The sequence below is a fragment of the Rhinatrema bivittatum genome, chromosome 13 (genome assembly GCF_901001135.1).
Source record: "Rhinatrema bivittatum chromosome 13, aRhiBiv1.1, whole genome shotgun sequence".
Classification (NCBI taxonomy): domain Eukaryota; kingdom Metazoa; phylum Chordata; class Amphibia; order Gymnophiona; family Rhinatrematidae; genus Rhinatrema; species Rhinatrema bivittatum.
This window is the reverse complement of record NC_042627.1, coordinates 72,460,633-72,477,351: the sequence shown is the minus strand read 5'-3', so window position 1 is coordinate 72,477,351 and position 16,719 is coordinate 72,460,633. Positions and strand designations below refer to the sequence as shown.

The 16,719-nt window shown below is 48.9% G+C and overlaps 1 protein-coding gene across 1 annotated transcript in view; it reads left to right on the top strand.

The window, feature by feature from the left end:
* The first annotated feature begins 479 nt into the window (after positions 1 to 479).
* The window catches only part of LOC115074877 (membrane protein FAM174B-like), a 34,409-nt gene continuing 18,169 nt past the window's right edge, over positions 480 to 16,719 (top strand). Inside the window, exon 1 of the mRNA XM_029574825.1 lies at positions 480 to 1,129. Within this exon, the coding sequence (XP_029430685.1) occupies positions 486 to 1,129 (644 nt within the window). The 5' untranslated portion in view covers positions 480 to 485. The remainder of the gene's footprint in view (positions 1,130 to 16,719) is intronic.

The window sequence follows — 16,719 nt, the reverse complement described above, 5'->3', positions numbered from 1 at the left end:
TGGGAGCCTGCAGGGTTGAAATGGTTTGTGAAAGAAATGTGCACCTCTTCAGAGCCAGCTGTACCCCCAGTATTACCCACTGCTTGCTGAAACCTCCAAGGTTTTCCTCCTGATAAAAGTGATAACCCTAGGAAAGCCTGGGGGGGGGGGGGGGGGGGGATCCGACTAAGGCCGTTTCCTTTCCTTCAGGAAGAAAGCCACTTAGCAGCCACCATGGCAAAGAAATCCCTTCACAGTAACAGGCAAAGAGGAGTCGAAGCAGCCCCGATATTTCAAAGAAAGAAACTTCCCAGGGGGGGATTTCATAGCTGGGTTTCCCCCCAGTGGACACATATTCTTCCATGAATACAGTTGTGAATTTTCTCTTGATTTTAATGCCAATAAACATTTATAAGATCATACAGCACTCGAAATCCCGGAGGAGAGAAAGCCGGAGCAGCATGGAGTCCTCCCCCTCCACCACTCCCCCGTGGCTCCCGGATCAAATGATTCATCGCAACGTGGTGCCAAATCCTCTTCCGGGTTTGCAGCACCTGCTTCCTGCACTCCCGCCAAACCCCGCGCAGGACGCAGGAAAGCCGCGGGAGTCCCGGGCGATCGGGCCACGCGCCGAGTCCTTGCCAGGCAGCCCCTGCAGGCTCCTCTGTCGTCGGACAGCCTGGGGGGGGGGGACTAGCGGGCGATCCGCCGGAGTTTCCCAGCGCAGCTCAGGGACGTTAACAAAAAAAAAAAAAAGGAGCAGCAGTTGCTCGGAAATATTTTTTTTTTTTTTTGGCTTCGCTGGAAGGATCGGTTGCTTGCAGCCCCCCCCCCCCCAGCGGTGCATGGGAGCCCCTGGCTGGAAGATGCCCGCTCTGCTGCTGGCCCTGGCGCTGCTCCTCGCCCGGGAGAGCCTGGCTCTGCCTGCGGTGGCGGCGATCGGGAGCACCGGGCAGGAGGAGAGCCCCGAGCTCGCCCCGGGGGCTGCGAACGCCACGGAGGCGGCGGCGGGCGCCGACCTGCGGAACGCCACCCTGGTGACCTACATATCCGGCATCCTGCGCGACCTGCCCGCCCTCAGAAGCACCGTGATCGCGGTGTGCAGCGTCACCGCCCTCCTCATCCTCTGCCTGGTGATCCGCATCTGCAGGTACTGGGGGGGGGGGGGGGGATCAGAGCAGTCCCGCTGCAAGTCGGGGGGGGGGGGAGATCAGAGCTGTCCCGCTGCAAGTCGGGGGGGGGGGGGGGGAGATCAGAGCTGTCCCGCTGCAAGGCTGGGGGGGGGGGGAAGATCAGAGCAGTCCCGCTGCAAGTCGGGGGGGGGGGCGGAGGGGGGGGGAGGGGGAGTCAGAGCAGTCCCGCTGCAAGTCGGGGGGGGGGAGATCAGAGCTGTCCCGCTGCAAGGCTGGGGGGGGGGGAAGATCAGAGCAGTCCCGCTGCAAGGCTGGGGGGGGGGGGAAGATCAGAGCTGTCCCGCTGCAAGGCTGGGGGGGGGGGGGAAGATCAGAGCAGTCCCGCTGCAAGGCTGGGGGGGGGGGAGATCAGAGCTGTCCCGCTGCAAGGCTGGGGGGGGGGGAAGATCAGAGCAGTCCCGCTGCAAGGCTGGGGGGGGGGGAGATCAGAGCAGTCCCGCTGCAAGGCTGGGGGGGGGGGGGGAGATCAGAGCTGTCCCGCTGCAAGTCGGGGGGGGGGGAGATCAGAGCAGTCCCCCTGCAAGTCGGGGGGGGGGGAGATCAGAGCAGTCCCGCTGCAAGGCTGGGGGGGGGAGATCAGAGCTGTCCCGCTGCAAGGCTGGGGGGGGGAGATCAGAGCTGTCCCGCTGCAAGGCTGGGGGGGGGGGAGATCAGAGCTGTCCCGCTGCAAGTCGGGGGGGGGGGAGATCAGAGCAGTCCCGCTGCAAGGCTGGGGGGGGGGAGATCAGAGCTGTCCCGCTGCAAGGCTGGGGGGGGGAGATCAGAGCTGTCCCGCTGCAAGTCGGGGGGGGGGGGGAGATCAGAGCAGTCCCGCTGCAAGTCGGGGGGGGGGGGGAGATCAGAGCAGTCCCGCTGCAAGGCTGGGGGGGGGGAGATCAGAGCAGTCCCGCTGCAAGGCTGGGGGGGGGGAGATCAGAGCAGTCCCGCTGCAAGGCTGGGGGGGGGAGATCAGAGCAGTCCCGCTGCAAGGCTGGGGGGGGGGAGATCAGAGCAGTCCCGCTGCAAGGCTGGGGGGGGGAGATCAGAGCAGTCCCGCTGCAAGGCTGGGGGGGGGGAGATCAGAGCAGTCCCGCTGCAAGGCTGGGGGGGGGAGATCAGAGCAGTCGCGCTGCAAGGCTGGGGGGGGGGGGAGATCAGAGCAGTCGCGCTGCAAGGCTGGGGGGGGGGGGAGATCAGAGCAGTCCCGCTGCAAGGCTGGGGGGGGGGGGGAGATCAGAGCAGTCGCGCTGCAAGGCTGGGGGGGGGGGAGATCAGAGCAGTCCCGCTGCAAGGCTGGGGGGGGGGGGAGATCAGAGCAGTCCCGCTGCAAGGCTGGGGGGGGGGGGGAGATCAGAGCATTCCCGCTGCAAGGCTGGGGGGGGGAGATCAGAGCAGTCCCGCTGCAAGGCTGGGGGGGGGGGGGGATGACTCCGGGGCCTCGGCTGCACTGCACTGTGAAACGTCCGGGGAGGGCTAGCAAGCCTTTGCAAAGGTGGTAGCCCCAGCCTTTGCTTATAACTGCATAGCGCTACTGGGCCTAGGCAGCACTATGTCCCTGCTCCTGGAGCAAGGGAAGCCCAGACTGGGACATTCAGGAGCTGGTTAAAGCTTACAAGGGGTTAAGATTTAAAAGCAGCCACCCTTGTCCTCCCGTGTCTGCACCTGCGTTCATGAGTCCCAAACTCCTTTCCCACTGGCAGGCTAGAGCTGTGCCCTAGGAGGGGGTGGATCCAACACTCCTGAACCTCAGTCAGGCCCCCTCTTCAGCAGAGTGGACAGAGCGGTGCTGCCGCTTGCTCTAAGCCGGGCTCGTCCCTTTCCCTCTGAGCTGTAGCGTTTCTCTCTTTGGATGGGTTTTGTGGCCTGGGGGAGATCGGAAGGGTTCCCAGCTCGCTTTTCTGCAGGCAGCTGCCCCAGCCCAGTCCTAATGTGAAGCGAAGTGAATGGGCTCTGGAGCCCTTCCCAGATGCCACAGAACCGGATTGCTGTGCATTGAATGAAAGCTGTGAGTGTTGGGGGGGATGAATTTACATTCACCACTGCCACTGTTGTGTGTATAAGTAAGGACTAAAGTTTCTGTTGCTGTGTGGCACATTTAAGACTAATCGGAGAAAGTTCTTCTTCACTCAACGCACAATTAAACTCTGGAATTTGTTGCCAGAGGATGTGGTTAGTGCAGTTAGTGTAGCTGTGTTTAAAAAAGGATTGGATAAGTTCTTGGAAAAGAAGTCCATTACCTGCTATTAATTAAGTTCACCTAGAGAATAGCCACTGCTATTACTAGCAACGGTAACATGGGATAGACTTAGTTTTTCAGGTACTTGCCAGGTTCTTGTGGCCTGGATTGGCCACTGTTGGAAACAGGATGCTGGGCTTGATGGACCCTTGGTCTGACCCAGTATGGCTTGTGCTTATGTTCTTATATTCTTAATTACTAAACTCCCACCTCCCCCCAAAAAAAGAACGCAAGACTGAAAAGCACAATTATTATAAAAGTGTAGGTAACAGAGGCCCAGATACTAAAGGCAGAAAAAATTTGCCATGGCCATTTTCTGTGATAAAATTTCTAAAGCACGTTATTTGTGATAGCTTACACTTTTATTTTATACCATTTAGCATGTAGTATTTTGCTAATTGCTTCACAAATACCTATTTTTCACACACAGTTTTACACGTATTAAATTTTATTTACAGTTGAAGGATTGTGGCGAAACATTATGCAAAGCAGCTCATTAACTATGAGCAGATAAAAGCATAAGAACATGCCATACTGGGTCAGACCAAGGGTCCATCAAGCCCAGCATCCTGTTTCCACCAGTGGCCAATCCAGGCCATAAGTACCAAAAACTAACGCCAGCACAGATAGGTTCGCAAACCAGATTCCACAAAAACTTCAACTACATCTGTCTAAATGAGGTGGAAAGCTTTGTAGCAAAGCTGTGTTTGGTATTCTGCAAACATTCTTGTTTGCATAGAAGTTTTGGTAGGAAAATATCCCGTGCTGAAACCAAAATAGTGTGCCCAGTTCTTCCCCTTTCAATGCACTGGCCCTTAAAGTCTAGCTAGTTCGCTGTATTTCACTAGGTGGAAGCAGGTGTGCTGAGCAACATCTGGAGGAGCAGCACAGGTAGCAGCAGCCTTGAGTTCTAATCCTGTTTATGTGCAGCTGTCCTCTTTGGGGCTTCTGCCACCTGTTTTACTTGGTGCGTGCAGTCAGTAGTGTAAAAATGACTGGATTTGTGATAATTTAAAACCTAACTTACTGCCAAATGGATTTTTCCTTGGTTTTTTTTTTGTTTTGTTTTGTTTTTTTGTGGCACTGCCTTAAGGGCTAGGTTAATCGTGGACTTCATAAAGCAGGAACTTTTGAACAGCTGCAGAATGGAAGAAAACCTTTGCTAAATCGGGCCCTCGGTATCTTAAATATTGCAGTTTTTCTACAGGCCTTGGGATTCAGCAGTGGCTTTCAATAATATTTTACTTAATTGCCTTTTACGCTAGTTAAAGGGACTGTTGGCAAGTAACAGTGAATAGAAGCCTTGTTACAGAAAACCGTGAACTCTCTCTTTAATGGCCGCTCTGTTCTTCTTGTGACTTCTATTTATGCATTTGGGTTAAAATGTCTGAAAGCTGAAAATTCCTATACTCTTGAGCTCTATGGGGTGGTACTTCCGAGCGACCCGGATGGGTCCCGGTGTCAGAGATAGGATGCTGGGCTCGATGGACCGTTGTTCTGATCCAGTATGGCGTATAGAGGGGAGCGTGTAGATATGTCCCTTGCACGAGACCGCCGTATAACTAACATGTTTGCTTGCTTTTCCACTTACACCTGTGATTCCTCTAAAGAGGAGCCCCTATTTTAATTTGCCGAAATCTCATCTTTCTGTTACAGAAGCTTGGGTTCTGAATAATTTCCTGGTATTGATGTCTGATGACCTGTGAAATGGGTTTCCAACTTTTTTTTTTTTTTTAATAGGAGGCTTAATTCTCCTCTTTTCTTATCCCCAGTGGGGCGAGGTTAGCCCCCTTCCCCCATCCTAATATTGTACAGTGTCTGTCAACCACAAAGGGGCTGTCCTCAGCTTGGAGGTTGCATTTGATCTTAAGGCAGAGAACAGGATTGTGCCCTTTTCTTTAGCGTGTAGCAGCCACTCCTAGGGTACAAATGTCCCAGGTTCTTTTTTCTGCTCTGGGAGCTGGTCAGGCGGGGCTCGCACTGGCACCAAGGAGCCAGTGACACGTAGGCTGCTGGCGGTGGATTTCAAGAATGTCGTGCTGCAGATGGAAGGGTGCAGGATGCAGCTTTTTAAAAAATGTTGAACTGGCAGAAATGTTCCCAGGTTCCCCTTTCCTGTGAACTGGGTTTTCTAGACACCAGAATTTCAGGTCTGGGAGGGTGGAAAGTCAGCAGGGAGATCCGGTGGACACGAACTGACAGTAGAAGATTTGCTGGAGTTCATAACTGAAGCAGCAGTTAAAAAAAAAACAAAACACATTTTAATTTTATTTTTTAAAATTCCCTTTCTAAAAGGGAGAGAGTGCTTGGGCGGCAGAATATTGGCTGTTGATTTTGCATGTCCATCTCCTGGATGTGAGCAGTTGTGGAGTCTACACTGTTGGAAGGACAGTTCCTTAACTCAAGCCCTTTGACCTTTCGACCATGCCTGAAAGAGCTAATTTGGCGCAGGCCTCGTCAGTAGATGGACAGCAGATCCAAAGGGCTTGGAAGGCACCTTGGAGATCAGACACTGGCTGCTACGGCAAAATCAAACTTGGCTTGAGGAGGTGGTGTTAACCTGTGGCACTGCTGATGGGGGGGTGACAGTGCTGGGAGTCAGTGCGTCTGACTTGTTCACTTGTCTTACACGTGATCTGAGTCACACTGGAAATATTTACTAGAGATCTACACAGCCTCTTGTTACCTTTACCTTCCTGCACATGCTAATGCACTGAGAAAGGGTTGAATTAACACTGGTTTGAAGCTGGTGAGCAGTGCCTGCAGCCGTTCAGCTTTGATAATTGGCACCGCTGCTCACAAGTTTCAAGCTTGTGCTGAATTAGTGTTCACCTTGGCTCAGCAGTTCCTTCCTGCTGGGTCGGAACCGGCCTCCGCTGGACCGTGGTGCCATGAGATTTTTGCACCTGGGCATGGTTTTCCCCCTCGCAGTGACCAAGCCTTGGAGAAACCCGTGGGCATGTGCCCTGGGTGGGTTGCTTGGTACGGCCATCATGCAAGGGTGGCGATTCCTCCTCCCAGAGCTTGTGAGCGCTGCCTCTGCAGCCCCAGCTGTCCTGAGAAATAGAAGCCAACCTAGGCCTCCCATGCTGCAGCGCCCCCCGACCTTCACCTTTCTTCTGCTATCTTCCTGGTGCTAGCTTGCCACGGCAGCTGAGCACACTGCCCTCGTTCCCAGAAGTGATGTGGGCCAAGGGCCGCGGCTGTTCACAGAATGCAGCGGGCTTGCTGCAGAAGAAGTTAACTTCAAAATGCACCTTTAAAATGCGACGCCTTGCTAAAGATAGAAAATGAAAGAGTCGCATCGTGGCTTAGGTGGCGAGTGCTCCAGGAGCCCGTGGGTGGGCCTTTGCCCTTTCCTGAGGGGCTTCGGAAATCCGCATGGGGTAAGTGTCTCCTGGATCCCAAACGTAGTTGCCAGCTTCCTCCCCGAGGAGCGCACATTCCCCAGCCTGTCCTTGGGTTCCTGTAGAGCAGCGGTTCTCAACCTTTTTCCCATCGTGACACACCTGACAGGCCACGCTCACATCCGTGACACACTGCTCATCACAATTCATGGCGGAAATAAAAAAATAAAGGCCCAGTATTATTTTTATTGTTCAGAATGACACAAGGGAAAGATAAATACTCTGAACAGAAATTGCACAAACATCCCATACCAAAACAGCGCCAATTTCCAGCACTCAGACTTACAGGGCAAAACTGAAAATATTACACCAGGCCCTAAAACTCCAATACGCCTCCTATTAGGAAAACGGACCAAGCCAGGCTGCTATAGAGTCCTACACAGAAACTACACGCCAGCAGAAAACCTGACCTCAGTCACACGTTCAGATCCTCACCTAACAAAGAATAAGGAGACCATAAAGCATAAATAGAAACATGCCAAGGAAAACTGAACTGGAAACCACAACAAGCCAGAGATTCTGTCTGCAGTGTTAACAGTGGAAAAAGAGAAACATCACCAGTGTCATAAAACAAATCAAGAAATATAAAATCGATAGCAGTAAAACCAGCTGATGAAGGAAATATCCAATAATTTAAAAACTCATATCAAAAATTTCTAGAGACCAATAAAATATTTCCAAATCGCAGGCACAAAGACCCAATAATGAAAAATAATAATGATAAAAAAAAAAAAATGCTTTGCTCTGCATATCTGGGAATGTTTGATATCCAGGTGCCCTGAGATTGTTTTGAGTTAGCAGGAGGAGGGGTGGTTTGCTTGGAACTTTCTCCTCTCTCTGTCACACACAAGCGCTCTCTCTCATACTGGCTTTCAATCACGCACATATACACATGCTTTTTCTCTGTCACTTATATACGCTCTTAATCACACACTTACACACACGATGTCTTTTCACACACACACACACACAGGCTTTCAATCACACACTTACATACATGCATGCTGTGTCTTTCACTCACACACACAGACTCTCATTCACACACTTACAAATATGCGCTCTCTCATTTACACACAGGCTCTCGATCACATAGTCTCTCACCTACACGCTCTCAGTCACATACAAACACACATGCTCTTAATCATACATACACTGTGTGTGCTTCGGGACCCACTGGTGTGTCGCAACACCGGTTGAGAACCGCTGCCTTAGAGGTCGGATTATCCATGCGTTGTTTCCAAATCCATCTCACGCATGTTCATGTTCGATTGCCTGAAAACCTGACCGGCTAGGGGAGGGGAGGGGCTTAGGAAGCACTTCCCTGACCCTTCTATCTTTTTTTTTTTTGCCTTTCAAAGTTTTAGTGCGGTAATCGTGACAGTTTCCTTTGGCAAAATGTTTTCATCTTTTTTTGAGCACAGAATTTTTCTCTGAAGGTGGCAAAATAGGTTTCCCGTTACTCTTCGAGGCTGTCACCCTGGGGGGGGGGGGGCGGTGTTTCGGTGCTCTAGGGCAAGACTTCCCATAATCCAGTTTTTCAGGTAACCATTGGCTTTGTTTTTAGATCTGACGTATGTAGATATATCTGATGAATGTTCGTTATGATTAGCCTAAAAACGAGGCTTGCTTGTGCCTTTTGGAAATCACTTGCGGGACTGGCTGCCTGGATGTCCTGTGCCGTGCATCTAAATCTCTTTTCTTGTAGGGAGCTCATCTTGTGGCTTAGGTTTGAGTCTGACCCATGCTGTGGAAATCCTGTGTCGTAGCAGCATAGTGTGTGAGAAGCCCATCTCCTTTTCTGTCAGATGGTACCGGCTGCTTAAAGAGCTTTAGTAGCTCATCAGGCCCATGGTTCCCAAATTTTGTCCGTGTGGGGGAAGGGGGGAGACCCCCGGCTGGTTGAGGTTTTCGGGATGTGCATGAGAGATGCACGCATTGCCTCCAGGATATAGAAGAATGTCTCATGCACGTTCACGGTGCACATCCTTAAAACTTCCACCAGGACGGATTTGGGAACTGCTGAATTACTTCTGGGGAGCTATTTATTTATTTAACCTTTTTATATACCGAAACGTTTTCGTTAATTACTTCAAGCCGGTTTACATAATTCTTTAAAAAAAACATAAATAATTAAAACATTCTTCAACAAATTTAAATTTAGAACTAAAAATTGACAGCTAATAAACATAATCATAAAACAAAATGACACTCAGTCAGTTACAAGTTTCAATAATATTCCACTCAATAAACAATTCATCTACACCATATCTAACACATTACCATAGACTAATTCTTGGTTAAAGTATACTAGGAAGAAAAGAAACAAATTAAAATGATCCTAACATACAGTAAGTAAATAGGGCGGGAGATGATACTCTCACTTTAACCAGTTTGAATATAAGCCTGCTCGAACAACCAGGTCTTCAAAGATTTTTGGAATGTGCTTACATTTGACTCGAGTCTGACATCAAGTGGGAGAGCCAATGCCGAAACTTGGTACTAACGTTGGTTCTCAGTCCCAGCCTTGCTACAAGGGCCTTTGCTTTTGACTGAAAGGGTCTCCTGCTTAGAATGCATCATGGTTGCTGGTTTGATAAGACTTGAGCTGGCCTTCCTGTGCTCTTAAAGAAATATTATTATACGACAGCCGAAATTGCTTCCTTTCTCGATGCCGTAGAGCGCACTTAATCTCTTCAGCTTGCAACGGAGCAACCTTTGTGCCTGTACCAGGCTTTGGGGGGAGCTCCGTTGTTATTGTTGTCCCTACCCTTTCCTGAAGAAACATTTTCTAACGTTAGTCCTGTGCCCCCTCGAGTCTCGTGTCATGACCTCTCATTACTGAGCTTCCCTTTGACTGAAAAATGCTTGCCTGCTCATTATGTCTACCTTGCGAAGACACCAGGAGTGGAACGTTTTGTACGTTCTCGAGTACTTGAATGCTTCTGTCGTATTTTTTGTTCTTCCTCTTCTCTGTTCTAGGGGAGACCGAATTTAGGGCCCTCCTGCAACTCCGAGGGCTGTAAACGGAGATGGTTAACGCAGTAAGTGAATGTAGACGAACACCACCAGCTCTTCAGGGTACTTTTCGGAAACGCCATTGAATATTGCCTACCTTTACCCCGGGTAAAGGCACACCTGGGAGCTGACAATGCACGTGACTAGGCAAAGGGTGGGGGGGGGGAGGCAGCAATGTGCGGAGTTTTCCATGGGGGGGGGGGAATTACCTGCAGAAGAAAAGCGAGCGCAGATCCCCCGCGGCTGCTTTGCCCATGCCCCCAGTTCTTCCTGTAGCTCTGCTTGAGACCCCCCCCCCCCCCCCTCAGTTTCATTTTCTCTCTTAGTTGAGACCACAGATCGCGCCTTCTCTGTGACGGGGGCCTCGCTTCCTGAAGAAATTAGGTGAGCAGGCGACGAAGCTGGCTTTAACAAAAAAAAAAGATTCAAAACGTGTTGGTTTGGGAAGGCCTTCGGCATTGATGAGTAACTTGTCAGATGAAGAATGGCACTGAAGCCTAATTATGTTTTTGGTTTTTTTTTATGTTTTGTCCTATCTCCCGCCGAGGTTTTGTGTTCTTTTCTTGTACTGTTGTTGCTTCTTTGAACTTTTTTATGAATGTTTTGCTGTAACCCACTTTGGGATGGAAATCCTTTTAAATAAATAAATCCGATGACGAGGGTTGGGATGCAGACGTGTGGGGTAGTGTTGCATGTTTCAGGGGCTGGGATGAGGAGTGTGTTGGGGCGGGGCTCGGGCACCACCAGCCTTCCATTGCTAATACCCAGGGATTTGTCCACCCCCTCCCTTCTTATTTTATATCTCAGTCACTGTAACGACAATCTGTGGCCAAGAGATCCTAAATCCGGCCACTAGGGGTCACTGTTGCACAAGGACAGAGACTCTCTCCTCCTCCCCGCCCAGGGGCTGTGATCGTTGCCACTGCAACATCCAGAGCCCCTAGCCAGATGTTCCCACCGATCCAGTGCTCAGAAATCTGCGATCCTAAAAATCAGTCCAGATGAAAAAAAGCCAAAACACCAAGCTTTCGGATTCAGATTGCAATGCGATTTGCAAACTTCCAATAGTACATCGCCACCCAAAAGTGGTATATTTATTTATTTATTTAAGGTTTTTCTATACCGACATTCGTTGTTGGACATCATATCGGTTTACAGGCAACATGGAGTCAGCAACCGAGCTTTACAGTGTAACCAATAGAACAGCTCTTACAGAGTGACTATACTAACAGATTAACAGAAACAGCTAAGCAGGTTATATTTGTTTAGTGCAGCAGTAGCAGGGTTATAATGTGACAAATAGGGGTTGCTAAATAATACAACAATGTACATGTATGCTGGCTGATACCTGAAATAGGCCCTGCCGCCTCACGGTCACGTAGCAGCTGTGATTGGGCCATAGAGCAATGGAACAGAACCGTGCCAAGAATAATAAAAAAAAAAGCTCTAGATTTGCAGAAGTAGACAGGAAAGGTGACAAAACATTTCAGTTGTGTTCACAGGAGAATTAACCTTTGTTGATTAGAAGAAAGATCATATTGATGTAAAAAAAAAAACAAAAAAAACCCCGTACAGATCTGATTTTGGGGACTGATGCTGTTCTCCGTTGCAGATATCTCTTATAGGAGGCAATTGGTTGAAATACAAGGAGAATATTTTCAGTTGATTTTTGCATTCCGGTTTGCTGGCAGGAAATGTCTTTTTTTTTGGACTACGAATGGCTGAAGCACGGTGCAAGGCGAGACGAAGGGAAACTGCAGGAGGCCGATGTGTGGATTGCGGAAGCTGGCCGTAGCTGTGCTGTTTCATGCTGTGTTTTGCCATCCAATGTTTTGAAGGAATGTTTTTTTTATTTTTGTGTTGGAAACCTTGCTTTGACCCACAGTGGCTTTGACGAACTTCATAGGATGTCTGCACGCCCAGTAAAATAGCTTGGATTAGCCAGAGCTGGCCTTAATTGTAAGCAGTAGTTTGTTTATTTTCTTACAGTTAAGCTAAATAATCCAGAGCTGAAAAATCAACTGGGGAGAGAAATCCAAACAGCAGGACTCCAAACACAGGTTGGCCACGGCGAGCACAAAACCTTGGCTCGAGACACGTTTTTTAAAGCTGATTTCAAGCATTTCTCCCCCCAAAACTGGAGCTGGTTTCGGCCTCGATCTTGTGAAATCTGGAGCTGTGCAAAATTTCATGCCCAGGTGTAAACCTCCGTGGGTCAGAGCCGGACAGCATCGGCCCAAGCCAGACCGGACTTTGCAACAAGAGGGCGAATACTGCAGTTCAGGAGGCCTCTGTCTGTGGGGTAGGGGGTCTGTATTGGAAGAGACCCTGGAGGATTTCGCTCCTCTTGCCTCGCTGTGGGTTCGGTAGCTGAACCAGACACCACTAGAGCGGCTGGACACAGGTGAACCAGAAAGTGTCTCCATCCATCAAAGTCACTATGGATTGGCCCCTGGGACCGGCTTCTTGTAAGTTTGGTTATGGGAGAATTTCTGCAACCTAAAATGGTGGTTTTGAAATTGGGGAGTATATTTTAGATGCAGGCCCTGTCCGCCTGTGTGGTGAAATCCCTTTTCTAACTCCGGCCGGGCAGCTGCGCCCTCTCTTGGCCGCCGCTGTTCATGCCTGCCACAACGCTCTGTACTGTGGCGCGCCGTTGGACGGTTTTAAGCAGCTGCAGCTCTTGCAGAATATTGCAGCCTGTCTTTTGGTGGGGGCTGAGGCCTGTGTGCAGATTTAAGTCCGTTCTGCAAGATCTGCTTTGGCTGCCTGACGTCCTCTTAGGCTAACTTTTACTGCAGGATTCCCATCCGGGTAGGACGCTGAGATCATGGCAGGCAGGTGTTTCTGGCCGCTCCCCTGCTAGCTTTGCCAGGCTGTCGGTAAATAGGTGCCAGGCCTGCTTTATGCAGCTCTCTCCCAGAGGATCTGGCTTCGGAAACATCCTGGAGCTTGGTGCTTGTGCCAGGCTTCTGGTTAGGGATTCCTGCCTTGGAATTCATTTGTTTACTGTGATCTTAGTTCAGGAATTGAGTTTGTTAGACATTAGAAAGGGATTAGAGTGAAGCTGGTAGGGGTAGGGTTTTTTTTTTTTTTTTGCTTTATGTGACTTGTTAGGCTGGCTTTTTGGAATGGTTATAGGGTGGTTTTTTCTTCCTTGGATTTATGCATTTTCTTTGAGCTGTTTGATTGCAAGAGCCACTTATTTGCAGCGTACACAGTTTAATAAATAAACAAGGGGGGGGGATTTTTCAGGTAGCCTGCAGGGTTGCAGAGTATGTGGAAGTGTTTGCCGTGCGTACTTTGTGGCTCAGTTTTAAGGAGAAGCTCCCCACGTAGCTAGTAAAACATCTGTGGCCTGATCGACTGTGTACTGCTGTTTGTATGGGTGACGTAAAATAACGCACAATGTTTGGAAAATTTCTATAGATTTTTATTTTCCCCTCCCTCCCCCTCACTCAGGACCGCCTCCTTTTTTAACTCTGCCAAAAGCAGGAACCGTGCATGCACTTGTGGCTGGCTACAGAGCTACTTCTCAGCTAAGCCAGTTTGCCCTGGAGGAACAGACTGAAGTCCTGGGCAGCACTGGTTTCTGTGTGCCTGAATAAAGCTGAAATTGTGAATTTCTGCGTGGCCTGAGCTGCTCTACGTGGCTAAGACCCTCTGTGGCCCTGTGCCAGGCGATTGTACTTTGCATTTATACAGGCACGGCGGACTTTGTCTGTTGTCACTCGGTGAGCCACTTTCGATGAAGATTCAGTTCTCGCTCCATTCTATTCCGCGTGACTCCAGCATTTCCGTGGGCTGAAAGAGCTCCACGGAAGGCCCTGAAGAGCTGGGTGCAATTCCCAGCCTCAGGTAGGCTACTGCTTGTATTGTGAACGTCAAGAATCCTGCTCGCTAACTGCAAAATAAGCCTGAATGGCTTTGCAAGCAGAAGAAAATGCTGCTGCTGCTGCTGCTGTGGTTTGTGGCCAACCCTGCTGGCAGGCCATGGTGAAGAGGAGGAGAAGAAGAGAGAGAAGCTGGAGGAGGGTGAAGGGGAGCAAACCTGAAACAAACCAGAAAAGCATCCGAGAAAAGGTAGCAGTCAAAAAAGCAAATAAAATGTTAGGAATTATTAGGAAAGGAATGGTTAATAAAACGGAAAATGTCATAATGCCTCTATATCGCTCCATGGTGAGACCACACCTTGAATACTGTGTACAATTCTGGTCGCCGTATCTCAAAAAAGATATAGTTGCAATGGAGAAGGTACAGAGAAGGGCAACCAAAATGATAAAGGGGATGGAACAGCTCCCCTATGAGGAAAGGCTGAAGAGGTTAGGGCTGTTCAGCTTGGAGAAGAGACGGCTGAGGGGGGATATCATAGAGGTCTTTAAGATCATGAGAGGTCTTGAACGAGTAGATGTGACTCGGTTATTTACACTTTCGAATAATAGAAGGACTAGGGGGCATTCCATGAAGTTAGCAAGTAGCACATTTAAGACTAATCGGAGAAAATTCTTTTTCACTCAACGCACAATAAATCTCTGGAATTTGTTGCCAGAGGATGTGGTTAGTGCAGTTAGTGTAGCTGGGTTCAAAAAAGGTTTGGATAAGTTCTTGGAAGAGAAGTCCATTAACTGCTATTAATCAAGTTTACTTAGGGAATAGTCACTGCTATTAATTGCATCAGTAGCATGGGAACTTCTAGGTGTTTGGGTAATTGCCAGGTTCTTGTGGCCTGGTTTGGCCTCTGTTGGAAACAGGATGCTGGGCTTGATGGACCCTTGGTCTGACCCAGCATGGCAATTTCTTATGTTCTTATGTTCTTATGTAGCGGGGCTGAGGGCAGCAGCGAGGGAGATGGGTCGTTTGGAGCCCTCGCCAAGTTTTTGGTGGAATTCTTGAGAGCTAATATTCAGTGTTTTGTTTTGGGTTTTTTTTTTCATCCAAAGCGTAGCCAGCATTCTGTACAGCTATAATATTTTTAAAAATTGTCCTTAGCCAGCTCTGGGGCAGAAAATCGGGCCATCGTTGTTGATGCTTCCAAAGACGAGAGGGAGCAACCATGTTGTTATCGCTCATTTCCAAATTAAGCCACAGCAAGATAGTGGTTTGGCTCAGGTCCCTTAGGGCTGGTGGAGGGCAGTACTGGAAACGAAGTCTTGGAGGCTCTCTAACCACGAGACCATGTGTCTTCCTCCCCGATCACCAGTGGCGGCTCCACTCCATCGACCCTCGTGTTCCTTTGTGCTTGGTGGCTTTCTCATGTGCGCTGTTACTCCAACCAGCAGGGCCATTTGCAGGAGGTCGGATGCCCGAGGTTTGGCATCTGGAGCCTGCAATTGAGACCAGAGGAGGAGATTCTGGTTGTGGTCAGGAGAGAGACAGACTCTGGGCCAGAGAAGTTGTCATCTGAGGTCCGGGAGGAAGAAGAAGAAGAACTGGTCTGCGGCTGAAAGAATGACATTAAAAGCAAAATAAAAAAATATATATACATTTTCCCATGGCTCCTAAAAATATGGATTGGCATCCAAGTTTTCCAGAAAAGTTTCCACACCTACATCTGAGTATTTTTTTCTTATTTAAAGTTCCCCAAACACAAAATTCAGGGCCATATGGTTACACCTCTGTTAGAACTGGATCAACCCATGAAATCCAAACCGAGAATGCATTTAGAAGATGCAAACATTAAGAGGCTTTTACTTAGCTGTTGGGACTTGGGGACCCCGAAACGGTTTGGACACCAGTAAAGACTTGTGCATGTCATACTTCCTTTAGCTTTATTTTATGTGCTGTGAACATGAGGACCTATGAGAACTCTTTTGCAGCTTGTGTTGAAGTTTTTGATGGTGAGCAGTGATAAGGACTTAGTGCAGAAAAGTAGAGCTTCTGTGTTGGTTGGTGCTTATGTCGTCAGGACGTCATTCATTCCCAGCTGGGGAGATGCTGCTTGAATGCTAGTTGGACTCATCATGTGCATCAGTTGGGTACCCTTGCCATAGTTTTACTAATGCTGAAGGATACCTGAAAGCTGAGATTCAGCTGGGTGAATGCTATTAGAGGGGACGCCGGTTAGAGTTTGTGTAATAAATACGCACATTTGAATTCAAGTGTTGTACCTGGGACAGCTGCTGGTGAGTTTCAGATTACTGTAACAAATTAGTGTTTTAAATAAGAACAATTACCAGTACTTTGGGGAAATATTCAAGGCCTGAGCGGAATTGTTAATTGCTAGCATGAAATAAACCCTTGATGGAAGATTTAGAATTGGAGGAATTCGGCTTCATTAGGCTAGCCTCTAGTTTCATTAAATTAGCATTACTGGTTCATTTGCTGTTTCATGGAAAGGCACCAGTAGCCGAGCTGAAGCCTTCGCTGGCTTTGATTAGATTGCCAATGGTGGTGGTAGAGGAAGAAACGGTTATCGGAATTCAAGAAAGCTGAGAGGAGTACAAAACTGGAGATGGAGTAGGGTCAGCTTAGATGGGTTCTTGTTTGTCATTGTGATCCACACTTGTGTATTGTGAGGAATTCTAGAAGCCATATAAAGACGTTGCCAATCAAAGGGTTCCTAAAGCTGACAGTGTGAGGTCTTTCTTCTTGGCTGTAGTGAATTAATACTGCAGTAGGGTGGGTGTAGGTTTTCCACCAAATGTCTTGGGGATGATAAGGGTGAATATTGATTCCACCGAATCCTCCTCCCTAAATGCTGCACAACCACTTTTTTTGTTTCTGAAGCAGTATTCGATTTGCAATTTGGTTCTTAACTAGTCCTCGAAGAGGACCTGAAAGGCACAGAATTCCCCCTGGGCCACTTGCCACAGTTGTGGTATTTACTTTTAAATTGTACCACTGCTAAGCAAGTGGGATATTAAGAATAATAAAATGAAAAAAACCGAAATGAAGATTTGGGGAAATAGTA